This window comes from Pelodiscus sinensis, chromosome 1 (genome assembly GCF_052426305.1).
Source record: "Pelodiscus sinensis isolate ZL-2025 chromosome 1, ASM5242630v1, whole genome shotgun sequence".
Taxonomy (NCBI): domain Eukaryota; kingdom Metazoa; phylum Chordata; order Testudines; family Trionychidae; genus Pelodiscus; species Pelodiscus sinensis.
The window spans coordinates 95,754,508-95,769,166 of record NC_143052.1 but is presented as its reverse complement, the minus strand read 5'-3'; the positions used below and the strand labels follow the sequence as shown (position 1 = coordinate 95,769,166).

Here is a 14,659-nt window from a genome sequence, read left to right as displayed (position 1 = left end):
AAAAAAAAAAGTTTCTGTATGTCCTTTAGGAAAGGTGAGCGAGTGCAGGCGAGGGGAGCCTGGAATCACATTTACTCTAGTTTTGGTCCAAAAACAATATAAACATACATTTAAAAAAGAAAGAATGGGAAACAACAATGATAAGACTGAGAGCATGCAGTTAAACACACACAAATAAAAGAAAGAAAAAACGATTGGGGGAGGGGGAAGGAGAAGAGAGGGTCTCACAGACAATCATTAAGATGGAGCGAGTGCCCAAAATCAGCTGCTATAGCGAAGTGCAACACAAGCACTCAAAGGAAAAACTGCCAGAACCAATCAGAAACCACCAGTCAGCAAAGAGAGACCAACAGCTGCATTTAACTGAGTAAAGAAATAAACTGGAAGGATAGGGAGGAGGGAAGAGGTGAGAGAGAGAGAGACCAATCATAGCTACAAACAGGTCTGGGAAAGACAGCAAGAAAAAGAAGGGGAAGGAGAGAAAAGAGTAGGGGATGGGTGCATTAATAAAAACCAGCCAAACTGGAGTTCAGTAACTCTGAGTAAGATGTGCAAGGGGAAATCACCATGAAGTCAGTAATTAAACAGCTCAGACTGCTACAAAACGATACGTACATCCAAAGTCCAGGCGGCATTACTCAACAGCATTGAAAATAAAAGAGGGGAAAAGGGAAAGGAGGCGGGTGGGGACAACAAGTCAAATCACATTTTGTAGTGTTAATGTGAGATGGCAGATGGATTTTTTTCTTTCTTATTTTTGTTTTTGTAACTTTAAGAAAAATTTTTAAAATATAAGCTTCTTCTCTAGCGCTTTTGTTTCACTTACCGCCAACTCGTACCATCGCCAGCATTGTGTATAGTTACCATGGAAAGAGTGAGTCAAGTGAAGGGCCCTAAACGCTAAACCATCGAAAAGGGAAATAAAAAAACAAAAACAAAAAAAAAGCAAAATATGCAGACATCTTACTCAAAACGGCGGCTTTTTTGTTTAATATTTTTTAATATTTAGTACTCTTTTTTTAAAGAAAGAGGGAGAAAGGGAAGGGGCCAGTTAGCCTTCAACAAGGTGGAACAGAAAATTGTTGAGCACCATACAAAGGCCTCATATGGAATCTACTTTGGCCAGCCACTTAACCCTTGTATTGAGAGCTTTCCTTACAGGAAGTTTTAGGAGTTAACTTTAATTAACTGCAGGTAGATGTAGAAGGCAGCTATCGCAGCCCATTCGGTACCTCTTCCCTGCCCTCAACATCAGTTCACACTCATATGAAGGAGAACTGGCCTCTGAGGAAAGAGAGGATACTGGCTGGCCCCCTGCTTTATTGTCAGACACAGAGTTAGAAATCAGACAGTACTTTTTGAGTTACTTTTGTTCAAGCCTGATAACAAACAGGAAATCGGAGCCTCACAAACTGAAGCAAAGGAAAATCAAGACAGCAGAAGGGCAAAAATTTGGAGTAGGTGGGAAACAAACTTAAAAAAAAAAAAAAGAAAGAAAGAAAAAGAATAATATTCAAATCAATCAAAGATTTTTTGGGGGAAGGGATGTCACTTTTATACATTTCAGTGCACTGGGGTGAAGGACACAGACACAAACACACGCACACACAAGACGGGGATCCAAATGTGAAATAAGTGAGGCAAGACACAAAAAGAAATAAAAAGAATAAATATAAAGAAGAAATTGAATTACTGAAGACATGCACCTCGATTTTACGGCCCTCTACCACGGTGCCGTGTAATTTCTCCCTGGCCCTGTCTGCATCAGCACTATTCTCGAAAGTTACGAACCCGAATCCCTGCATGCAGCGGGAGAAGGGGGGAAAACATGCACATCGTTATATATTGAAATACTGATCTCTAGGTAAATAGAGAAAAAAATATCACAGTATGAAATTGACATCAGCACAACTCAGCAATACTCTCCTAGAGTCACATAGTTGGTTCATGCATGTTTCATAAACAAAAGAAATTCAATTCAATAAAATAAAGAATTGTAATAATAATATTAAATAATAATAATAAATAATAATGAAAAGAAAATGTAAAAGCAATTGAGGCCAGACCAAAAAAGAAGTACAAAGTTACTCGAGACAAATTTTCTAAAAGGTAAATCCTAGACCCTACTCTACTCTGATGTAGAGAGGCTGGTGAAACCCAAGCCGGGACATTTCATGCCACTGCCAATTAAAGCCTGTGCTACTTTGTGGTACTGCAAGGCACCTGGTCATTTCAACAGTTTTTTGCAGGAGAGAAGTCTCAGAAGGGTAGCTGTGTTAGTCTTTCAGGTGCCACGGGACTTGTCCCCCCCCCTTTTTTTTTTTTTCTTGGCAGATCCAGACTAACAGATTTATTTGGACTTAGTGGGTTTTACTCACAAAAGCTTAAGTCCAAATAAATCTGTTAGTCTTTAAGGTGCCATAGGACTTCCCATTGTTTTTGCAGAAGAGAGATGTAGTTGGAATTCAGCACTGGGCACCAGGAATTCCCATGTTCTGATCCTGGCTCCTACATAGACATCCCTGTAGCTTTGGGCAAGTCACCCGCGGTGCCTCATTTTTTCCCCATCTGTAAAATGGATACAATAATAATATTTACTTACCTCACACAACTGTTGTGAGGATTAGATGTTTGTATAAGGTCTCTGGGGCAGAGATCGTGTCTATTTCTATGCTTGTATAGTGCCTAGTACAGGTCCCAATGCGATCTCGGGCTACTCGGTGGTACCAAAATATCAACATGTAAAACACTATATATTGTCAAAAAGAGCGATGTAAAATTTTCCCGTCACGGACATGTCATGTCACATCCATAAATTGTCTGACCGAGATTTCTGTGTGTGTTAATGTCATAGGCCATGACAGGATTTAGCGGACATCCCCTACCAATAGCTGCCTTCCTCCTAACTCAGTTACACACCTGGGTCACTATCTTAATACTTCCCACTTCCAAAGGCTTTCACAGTTTTTTCTCCACTGTGTGCAGAGACCAGATGTATCACCAGGTGGGCTTGAATTCTGAAGCTGGAGAAGAATGGTTTCACGCTGGCCTGTTGGCAGGGGCGCTGGAACAGTCTGTATAGTGGGCATGCTGAGAGTCATTGAACAAACCCTGTAAACCCTGATATGATAGAAGCCACTTCAAGCCAACACCTAGACCTGTTGAGGTAACTATGGTGGCCCCAAAACTAGTGTAATATCCCCAAAGAGGCAAAGCTCTAGGCCTTACTTAGTCAAGGCCACCCTGAACATAACATATATAATCTTTTTCCTAAGTCTCTACTCATGGGTGTTCATTCAATCATAAAACTGTGCAATCACACTGACTCCCATGGCGATGAACTGCACTGTCACACAGATGGACTGACATGACTAAATGAACCAGGAATTTAACTAGCGACAAATGATATATTTTGACAGACAACCCTGATGATTTGGACATTCCTAATATAAGTCTACTGGTCAGGGACCAAGGTTAAAATTTCACCTCTGATTGTTTTTAAGATCCTTTATGAACAGAAAAGGAATACCTAGCTCCTGTGGCTTGGTATACAATGAACACCAGTTGTGTACTGACAGTAACCTGTGCTGGAACCATCCTGGGGAGCAGGGAGAACAAACCTTGTGTTTGATGTAATGGAAACAAACAGGCCCAAGTAATGTGCATAGTGCCATTTCCCTGCAGAGACATAGTCTTGCATCTCAGCTCTGTAACCCTCTCTCTCAACACACAGAAGATGCAGGGGATGAAGTGGATTAGTAGTAGCTTGATTTCTAAACAAGGTTAACAGCAAAAGGATAGTGGGCCATATTTTACAAGTGTTCTTTCAGGATTTATAAATGAGAACTTTAAAGGTTTGAGCCATTTGTTATTCCAGTAGCCTTCTGCATGGTAGACCTTAGGGATGTTAAAGACTAGTCGACTATCTGATAAGCATTTGGTTCTCGGATTGTCTTTTGAGGAGTTCACTAGTCGTTATCCCTCCTTGCTGCCTCTATGAGATAAAGGCAGCAAAGTGGGGTGGGGGGGCCACGTCAAAGTGGCAGTGCAGCACAACGCTGTCACTTTGAAACCCCAAGGCGGCCACTTGTGTGGCAGGCTGCCCCTTTAAAATGCCGCCTCTGTGCGATCGAAAGGGGCAGCTCCGGAGCTCGGAGTCAGCTGGGGACTCCCTGCAGCATTTCCCTGGAACCCGGGATCAGCTGGGGAGTCCCCAGCTGACCCCGGATTCCACGCAGCACTTCCCCTGCTGGGGCTCTTGTACATTTCAAAGGAGAAATGCGGAAGTGCTTATTGACTAGTCAACTAGTCAATTAACCACATTTTAACATCCTTAGAAGACCTTATCCTTCACAACAAGGTTTCCAGTGCAAAGTCCTTTTACATTCGTAAAGGGGAGAGGAGGATTGTTCTTGTTTGTTTTTAAGATCAAGAATAAAACAAATAATAGTTGATTAAACTGTTGTGCTGGATCTATAAGAGAATCTCATGTCTTCTCTCATCCCAGGAATCTAAACTTCTAGCCAATTATATTTTCCTGGTTACTTTAAAAAAAACAATAACCTTATGTGACTAATAAGTATCTCCTTTTTCAAAGCAGCTTAAAAATGTGCTGCTGAAATAAGTCAAAATTTGGACCACGTGGTGGGCAGAAAATCAGGAATAACAAATTAGTCTGAATTGATAAAACCCTTTTGAACCTTGCCTCAAACATGCTGGAGCTGAGATGGCTGTCAAGGGAGGATAAGATCATAGGTTGCCTTTAAAGGCAACTCATGAAGGTGGGACAGTTATGGTTTTGCCTCTGCTTCTTTATGGTGAATAAAGGCAGTCTGAAATGTAAAAAACGGAATATAAAAACTTGCTTCTTCATTAAAAAAAATCAGTAATTATCTGTCATGGAAGAGTTTATGGAGAAAAAAAGAAAGAAATCATGACAGTACAAAAGACAGAAAACGGAGCAACAGAGGACAAGGGACTTTAGGGCTTGTCTACACACAAACTGGAACCGAAATAACTATATTGGTATTATTTCACACCATTCTAGACAGCATAAATCTGCATGAGGACACTTATTTTGGAATAAGAATGCCCTATTTCAAATGAACTTAAGAAAAATTTTTTAAACAACTAGTAAGATCAAACTGGGGCACTCATTCCAAAATGAACGTCCACATACAGACTTGTACCAAAATAACTAAAAGATATGAGTTAAAACTAATTTAGTTATTTTGGTTCAGTTTATGCATATAAGACCTCAGTCTTATCACTCTGCTAACACTTATTTAATTGTAATACCCAATTAACACTTTACATTATGGATGCATTAAAGTATGCATCATATAGTGCATATGTGAAACTTCCAACTAGTATTCTAGTATTCCACTGCTACAACACTGCATACAACTATTACTCCAGTTAAACTGGACCAAACCTGACCTGACGTTACTTTTATTTCTAAGAAGTAAACAACCTCTCCTCCACTCTTCTTCCCCTCTAAAAAAAAGAACCTGGCAGAATTTTTATTTTCTTCATTTGTTTCAGAAATGTCCATGAGGGAGTAAAAAGGCACAGAACTGATTTTTAAAAATCCATATAAAAAGGTGGCTTACAAAAGAATGGAGATTATTTGGTACCTATATATAGCAGTCTTCTTTTTCTCTCCTTCATAATTTCTGCTTGACTAACTGCTTCACAAAACAATTCTTGGAAGTTTCAAGCAAAAATATTTGCTAGCTTGGATCCACAATGGGCAATGGCACTCTCTACCTCTGCAGGCAGAGAGCCAGATTCAGGGACAATAGAGGCCTGGGTCAAGAGAGATCTGGGGTTTCTAAATATTACAAGTAGACTAAGTTGAATATGACTGTTATGGCTTTCCATCCCACCCTCAACTTTGCTAATATCTCGACTGTCAGTAGGAAATAAGATCAAAATTAGACAGTACTGGGTACTCCCCCCAAAAACTCGCTATAACATTTGAGCAATTTGTAGCCCTCTCTATTTTCCCAAAAGCTTGAGGGCCCTGAAGAGACCGAGTAACTGTCACCCTTTTAGTCTGGCCTCAGATTCTGCAATAAATAACAAGCAACAGGATGAGCAGTGTAAAAAATAGATAGATAGATAGATAAATATAGTCTTTGAATGTTTCCATCTCTGAAGAATGAGAAAGAAAATTTACCATGTGACCGTAAAGGGAGAAATCAAAAGCAGACGGTTCTCCTGGGTGTGGCCAGAACACAGAAATTAAAACAAAACAAACAAAAAATAAAACAACAACAAAAAAAACCAGAAAATAAAAACCAAAGGAAACTAAACCGAATCCCTTGAAATCCATGCATTGTTAACTCTTTGTTTTCCACTGTGCTTAGAACATTCACCTGAGCAGCAGCATCTTTGTCTTGTGTTGCTAGAACACAAAGCCTCTGAAGGGCATTTCCTTAATTTGCTGCTACATTCAAAAAAAATTTTTTTAACCAAAAATAAGTTGTTTTCTGAAAATAAATCCTCTTTATAGATACAGTTAAGACACAGAAGCATAGAGACATGGCCAGGAAAGTCCAGCAGTGAGGGCTGCCTGCTTCCAAGACTTTAGAAGAGATTAGGGGACCTTCCACCTTTCCTCCATAATCCACCTGAGATGAGTGATTGGAATGCACCAACAGCAACAGAGCAGGAGTTTCAGAAACAAACAACTGTTTAAAGAGTGGAAACATATTCCCTAAACCCTGGAGTAGGACAATAGTATACAACTTCTGGTCAGTAAAGAAAATCAAACTAAATGCTTGTCTATATGCAGAGTTGCACATAGCTGTAATTTTAAATGGATTTAGTTAAATCAGTACCCAGCTGGCAGTGTTAACTCTTTTATTTTGTTTTCCACCACAGTTTGTTTAGTTTGTCTTAAATTAATTAAGAACAGGTATAAACTAAGCAGAAATTAGCTATCACTAAGCAGAAATTAAACTTCACACCAGGCTTCGCTCAGGTTCAAGATGGTGTGTGTTCAAGATCTTAGCTACGTCATTTTCATTCCCAATAATTACTCTGGGCCTTGCTAACCTGTTCCTCCCTACCGCCCAAAAAAGTGGCACTGACTCATCTTGTCTGTTTTAAAACCAATTTTTAGTTAAATCGGTACATACCTGTGTGGACACACTTATTTCACTTTAATAATAAAATAATAATAAGGCTATGTCTATACTGGCACTTCTTTTGTCAATCAGCTATGTGAAAAAAAAACCCATACCCCGACCAAAAGTTTCATAGACAGAAGCGCTGGTGTAGACAGTGCTATGTTTGAAAGGAGAGGCTCTCCCAGGCTATGTCTACACGGCCGGTTTTTGCCAGCAGAGTAGACAAAGCTCCACTGACATAGCTACTGCTATTTATTAGCAAAATGCAGGACAATGTAGCACTTTAAAGACTAACAAGATGGTTTATTAGATGATGAGCTTTCGTGGGCCAGACCCACTTCCTCAGATCAAATAGTGGAAGAAAATAGTCACAACCATATTTGTTAGGAGTGATTATGCTGAGGGGAGATCTCTCTCCTGCCAACACAGAGTAGCTACTTGGGACACCTTACAGTGGAGCAGCTGTGCCACTGTAAAGTCAGCCGTGTAGATATAGCATTACTGACTTAATTTAAACTAAATTAAAGTGATTTAAACCAATATAAGAGTGTCCACACAGCCTTTTCCATTGGTTTAACTAAATGGATTTAAAATTACAGCTTTCATTAAATGGGAACAGCCTTCTTGTTTAGGCTTACTTCTCAGGACATTCTGTGCCCCAAAATTAAAAATTCTAAACCAAAGTAATAAAAATTCTATGCACAATATTTTGTACATTGATCTATTCCCCCTATAGCTAAGGAGCGATAGGTGTAGGAAGTGAAGTTGAGGGTGGAGTGTACAGAGTTTCCTATAGCCTCAGGAGAAATCTGGGGGATGGTCGGACACAGCTTGGGATGCCATGCTGGGGAAGAGGAGGTCCTGTCCTCCCTACTGGGAGGCACAGTATAACTGCTCTTGTAGCTTCCCTATCAGAGACATTTTCTAGGGAAAAGTAAAGAAATCTGCAGGGGACATAAATTCTGAGCATGTGTAGTTGCGCAGAAGTCCCACAAGAGTTAACTTAGGCAAGCCCTAAGTAGCATGCAGCCATACTGTTAAAAAACAGGAGTGTGCTTTCTGTATCTATCTTATGCTGTAAAAATTGTACGAACGGAGCAAGTATATGACTCTATGAGATTTCCTATCCCTGACCCTAGCTTTTAAGGGTAGGGCTAGCAAGAGGAAGGGTGTTTGACTACCAGTGTTCTGAAGCTGTTTTTTGCTTTTTATCATAAGGGTGAGAAAGCCTCCACTTGGGCTGCTGCTACTGCCAGACCAATTCTGAACTTGCAGTATGAGCAATATGATTTTACATAAATAAATTCTGGTGATGATGCTTCAAGAGGTAAGGTGCTTGGTTTTGTTTTCTTACACCCATTTTTATGTTTCTGCACTATTTTTTTCTTTGATCATGTTTTCCTCTAAAGATCCAGATATAGGTCCAGGAACAGGTTTGACAAGGTGATGTCCCCCATTCCATACCTCTAGCAGCAAGGCTCCAGGAGGTGTGTTTCAATCCTTGGGGAAAGAAGAGGTGATGACTGGGCACTGGAGCAGCATGTGAACATAAGATGATTTACTTGGGGATAGCAGAGGAAATGAGAGAGAAAGATTTGTACATGTGTGCCCTTTAATCGTCACTTTTGGGTTTCTTTGGTTTCAGAGCTCAGGAATGCAGGAGATGCTATTGATGCAGCACAGACTGCCATGGCAACATTCAGTACAGGAAGTCAATTTCGGGGGGAGGTGGATGTTTCAGTGTGCTTACTAACCATCTCTACCTGTTTTCTGCATGAACTGCCAGAGTCTAAAACAAAATATACAGAATGGGTATGATATTTTATCAAATGTTAAAATGAAACAGCTACCTGGGCGTAGTTCCTCAACTGCAGGGGCATGAATCAATGCCCAGGGAGCTTCACTGCATCTGCCCAACCCTAATGCACTGAGACCCCCTCGTGCCAAGATCCTGAAACAACTCTACGGAGAGCCCAGTGTGAAATAAATTGCTCTGGGAATCAAAATCCAGTAATCAGATATGTAGCCAGTAGCCTGGGTCACCTCAGTAGCAGTGTGCACTGTTGACAGGAGGTTTGTCAGCTAGCAGTTAAAAGTGGAACTCTATAGATGTGATCAATGTATATTTATCCAAGTCACAACCCCTTTTAGGGTTGAGTTCCATTGGATTTGCTCTTGTGGATACCACCTTCTCTCCCATAGAAATTCAGAACACTTTTGAGGACACTGGACTAACTCTTTTTTGATGGGTCTGGGTTTCCCTCATATAAGGCAGCAGGAGACATAATTTACAGCAATGTTTCTTAAAATTTTTAAGACCGAGGAATACCAAACAATTTTTTTATGAGGAACACCAAGGATTTTTTGTTGACCCCCCCCCCCCCCAAAAAAAAAAAAGTCTGGGAGGGGATGGTCAGGGGAAGTTATTGAGGGGAAAAAAGGGCCAGGGGAAAGTTATTGAGAAAAAAAGTCGCCTGTCCCTTTAGGGCAGCCATTTTGAATTCTCTTGTTCTCCGCAGCATACCGGTGTGCCACGGAACACAGTTTAAGAAACACTGTAGCATTCTGAATCCAATGACATGGGAGCTATACTAAAACTGAATTATTCTGGGGGGGGAGGGGAGGAGGGTTGTGTGTAAATGATTCCCTCATCAGCCAAGATTCGTAGTTCTGAAGCAGTCTTATTTTGTAATTAATATAATCACGCACCCCTCAGAACACTGCATCTTGAATGGCTCGTGAAGAAAAAAAGTGCTGTTTCCTTCTGGTATAATGTTCTGATGTAGCTTTTGCATATAGGACATAGGGGAAGCTATCTTGCAGCTAAGCATTAACTCTGCAAACACACAAACCTATTCAGTTGTTGTACTAATGTTGGGACATCAACTAAAAGAGGTGCCTTCCCTAATAAGGGAGCATCATAAACCTTCACCTACTCTTGATATATTCTGTTCCCACTAACATGGATGGTGAATTGGGAATGGGAGTTTTGTACCATTTACATGAATTACAACTAGAAATTTAATGATAGGCTAGGGGAATCAAAACCAAAAAGCTAGTTTCCCTGGAAACAAAAACATTCTATTTGAGGGAAAACTGAAGTCATTCTGTTAGGCAAGCTGAAAAACAACAAGAAAACCAAGAGGCTTTTTAACATTCACTTATGCTTTCTAATGGGAAAGAGCACAGAACTGGTGTAAAGATCACCAAGGCCAACACTGACATCTTAAACAAACTTGATCAAAGGAGCAGTCTGGAATCCAAATCATGTGATTAGAGGAAACCACAACATGACTTGGAACTAATTCACCCTGCCCCACCTCACCCTTCAGAAAGTTGTTAATGCAATTTATAAAATGGGCAACCCAATCCAGGGTGTGAAGTTGTTGTGACATATTGTTTACGACTCAGTTACTGTATTCCTCAGGTGTGCGGGGACCATGATCATTTGCCCTGTTGGGTACAATTTCTCGCAAAATGTAAAAAAATAAAACATCACCCATCTAAGTGAATTAACAACGCAGAAAGAAAAGGTATCAGTTCATCTCAGGTGGACCCAAAAGGAAGGATATAAAGTTTCACGTTTACTCAAATCCCTATATTTACCAGCCTTGGAACAATTTCTGGCAGAGAACCTCTGCCATCATTAGGCAGGGACAAAGAACTGCTCAGACCATGGAAGAGTTTCCCCATCACGTACTGGGTGGGGGGCAAAACCAGGGGAATCTGGGATTTACCTTTAAACCTTAAATATTTACCAAACACACATACAAGCTAGACCCTTTAGAAACCATGGGAAAGGGAAAGGGAGCATTGAGAACACAGCACAAGGCAGGCAGCAGGAGCATCTGCTTTCAGATTCCCAAGAGAGAGGAGGAGGAGAAGAGAGAGGTTTCATACAATTAGATTATAAAGGAAACCACATGGCAGGAGAAATATATTCAGGTTTTTTTTTTTCATTTTATTTTGGAGGTGGGGGGAGAACCCAAGAGTGAGTAAGGGGCTTCCAGAAAGATCCATTTCCTTTGCTTCACCATCAGGTCACCAAACTGTTGTTTTTATATTATAGTGTGAATACCAGGTGGTTTGTGCAGCTATACCCCACTCAGTAACACTTGTGCTTCCCATTTTCACACACAGTCGGAATAATTTTGACATTTTTTAAAAAACAATTATAATTGCTTTGGGTATAGCAGGATGCAAAATACCATTCTAGGGGTGTATTCTGGCTTCCATTCAGGCTGTTTCCCATCTCTGAAACAGCAAGCATCAGTTTTGCAAACAACTACTCATTGCTGTGAAGTTGACAAGCGGTAATAGCAAACTGGAGATTCAGAACATTGTGTCTCTGGGTTGTTTTGATTTTAAAAATATCTAATAAGAATCCAGAGCAAAATTTTGCAAATAACTCTTCAGCAAACATGGTTTTTGTTTAATTGAAAACAAGAAGCCTTGGGCTTAATGATCTTCTTGCATAGTTAATGTTCATAATCAGAATTCAAGGTTTCACAGAAAACCACCTATGTTAACATTGCTGAAATGGGAAAAACAGGTGTGGGTGTTTAATACAAGACTGGGGAAGGAGGTGGGGTTTGTATGGAGATGGAAACGTACATAGAACTGTAAAGCACAGATACTGTGGGGGAAAAGAGGTACAGTAAACTTCTGATAATCTGGCACCTTTAGGACCCAGGGGCTTCCTGGAATCAGCCGCTGATCTGTTTCAGCAGCGGCTGACTTGGGGACCCCTGGGGCAGAGCATCTGGGGTCCTGCCGGGTTGGTCCCGCAGCGCCGAGGGGCAGCGCTACGAGACCAACCCCGCAGCACCCCAGCTACTCTGCCCCAGGCGTCTGGATTCAGCCTGCCGGTGAAACTAACGCTGCTAGTCAGTTTCAGCAGCGGCTGAATCCCGACGCCTGGGGCAAAGCAGCTGGGGTGCTGCCGGGTTGGTCCCGTAGCGCCGCCCCTCGACGCTGCGGGACCAACCTGGCAGCACCCCAGCTGCTCTGACCTAGGGGTCCCCAAGTCAGCCGCTGCTGAAACAGATCAGCGGCTGATTCTAGGAAGCCCGGGGCAGATCAGCTCTGCCCCGGACTTCCTAGAATCAGCCGCTGATCTGTTTCAGCAGCGGCTGAATCGGGGACCCCTGGGGCAGAGCAGCTGGGGTCCTGCCGGGTTGGTCCTGAAGCACCGTCCTTTGGCGCTGCGGGACCAACCCGGCAGCACTCCAGCTGCTCTGCCGCAGGCGTCCCCAAGAGCAGCTGGGGTGCTGCCGGGTTGGTCCCGCAGCCCCGAGGGGCAGCGCTACGAGACCAACCCGGCAGCACCCCAGCTGCTCTGCTCCCGGCTTCCCCGATTCAACTGCTGGTCAGTTTCAGCAGCAGCTGAATGGGGGAAGCCTGTCTGGCTGCCCCAGCACTTCCGGGTTCCTGATGGTGCCGGACCATCAGGAGTCCCAGAGCACTGGATGCCGGACTAATGGAGTTTTACTGTATATAGTTCCACTGATTTTTGACAGGTCAGTTTTTTTTTTAAATGGGATTACATTCAGAAAAGCAGGGATTTTACTAGAGGCTGTTCACAATGCCCAAGAGAAATGCCTAAAATCAAGGCTAATTCACAGACAGCTTTGGCCTATAAACATCAGACTGTGCAAAAGCAGAATAAATATTTACAGATTCAGTCATAGCTGAATGTTCCTGGTAAAAGCAAGTAGGATTTACTGTATCTATAAAGAGAAAGAAAACTTCCAAGCTAAACTATCTAGAAACCAATTTACCCATATTGGATTATAAAACACACAAAATAGGCAAAGGGTGTGTGTGCGCTGTCAGAAGTGGAGTGTGAATCTTGGTTCTTTTAGACAAAAAACAACCCCTTGCCTGGATTCCAAAGAATACATGGAGAGAGTAAGGAATTTTAAAAGGCAATTTAGGGAACACAGGCGAGAATTTGTAGAGAACCATGTATGTAAGTATATCGCTGAGGGAGAAGTGAGGCTGCATAGTGCTGTGAACTTCAAACCCAAGGGAAAAGGCAGGGATTTAAAAATATCAACTGCTTAGCTGGCTTGCATCTTAAAAATCTCATGTGAGAGGGGAAATTTTCATGTTTAATTGAGAATGGGAATTGTAGCACTGATTAAGTCAAGCATAGTATAGACATGCACTGTGCAAGCTTCCCCCACAGAGCTCTGCCAATGCACCTTGATCCTGACCTGCAACACTCCCTGCTATTCCAGTGCTGGACCTCCTGGGCAGAGAGAGAATCACATCAATTTGTCATTGTGATGATCTTGGTTATGAGATGAGACCCAACTGCCAGTTAGGACAAAGATCACTGAAATTCTCTACATATGACCTGAGCAGCAATTTGAAGCCTGGTCTCCAAAGAAGTGACCTTCCCTCCCTTTTAATGCATCTTAAAGGTGAAAATAGCTGCACCAATAGAAATTCAATAGGGATGGGTTCATACCGAGAGAAACTGAGGGTGCTTAATTTAAGCATCAGAAATCTCAATCAAGAAAGGCCAGTATTTCTCACAACAGCCTATTCAGTTTTTGAAGGCGAGGGAAAAATGCCTTGCACGTGTGAGATATTCCATTTATTTTCAATAAGCACTTTTCTATATAACAAAACTCATTTTATGGATCTCAATACACAACATAATGTCACCTTGTCTTTCCTTCCCCAGAGAGCACCACATTGCTCATGCAGTGAAAACTGTGGCTAAGAGGGCTCAAATGATTCCCTCCTTCTTCAGAGTCGGGGAACTTGGAATGCTTGGGAGCATCTGGATGTGCTGCCCAGAACTAACTATGCTCAGATACTGGAGTTACAGGGAGCAGGAAAAAGTCCCAGAAGGAGCTTCTCCCTCCCCTCCCCATTACACCAGTTCCTCCTGATAACTGTAGAGCACATTATTCCAGGCAATAAACTACTTCTTTCTCTGTGCAATCAAAACAAGAGAAACTGGATATAGAAACAGGACTTACCTTGGAGCCACGCTCATTAAAGATTATCTCTACATCAAGAATTTTTCCGAACTGCTGCAGAGACACAAGAGAAGAAAGATTTACTTCTTGCCAGCCACTTACCCTCTTTCTATTTTTGTTATCTTTACACGTGAAAAGAAGGGAGGTGGGAGTCCTTCCATTTTTGGCTCACAAGTGAGAGCACTAAATACCAGTGACAATCCCAGAGCTGTCCCAATTCTCTGGGGCTCTCAGACTCTCTCTCAATTATAGGCCCATTCGTTTATTTTTTTCTTCTCTCGGCGTACTTCTAAATCAGTTTTATGGTATTGTCTCCATTCACTTTTTCAACAATCTCCCTCCTCCTCCATTCTACTGTTTCCCTTTGGACTAGTGACACCTCCCAAATTTAGTCACATCATTCCCTCTGCTTCCTGAAAGGGCTGTAGCAAAGAGAAAATGAATTGTAACCCTGCTTCTCTGAAGAGAAAATCATATAGGACTCCTATTTTTGGGAATCATCTCCCCTGCATAAGACAGATAGGAACT

The 14,659-nt window shown here is 41.8% G+C and overlaps 1 protein-coding gene across 21 annotated transcripts in view; it reads right to left on the bottom strand.

The window, feature by feature from the left end:
• The window catches only part of RBFOX2 (RNA binding fox-1 homolog 2), a 275,113-nt gene that overhangs the window by 29,262 nt on the left and 231,192 nt on the right, over window positions 1-14,659 (bottom strand). For 15 of the 21 annotated variants that reach the window (XR_012906290.2, XM_075937871.2, XM_075937848.2 and 12 more), the window contains 2 exons: window positions 14,132-14,185; window positions 1,707-1,799 (listed from right to left, as the gene is read on the bottom strand). Coding sequence is in view for 20 of the 21 variants with exons in the window: in XM_075937871.2 (XP_075793986.2) it covers window positions 1,707-1,799; window positions 14,132-14,185 (147 nt within the window). In the remaining variant the exon portion in view is untranslated. The remainder of the gene's footprint in view (window positions 1-1,706; window positions 1,800-14,131; window positions 14,186-14,659) is intronic. The other 6 variants (XM_075937907.2, XM_075937889.2, XM_075937897.2 and 3 more) reach the window with 1 other exon arrangement.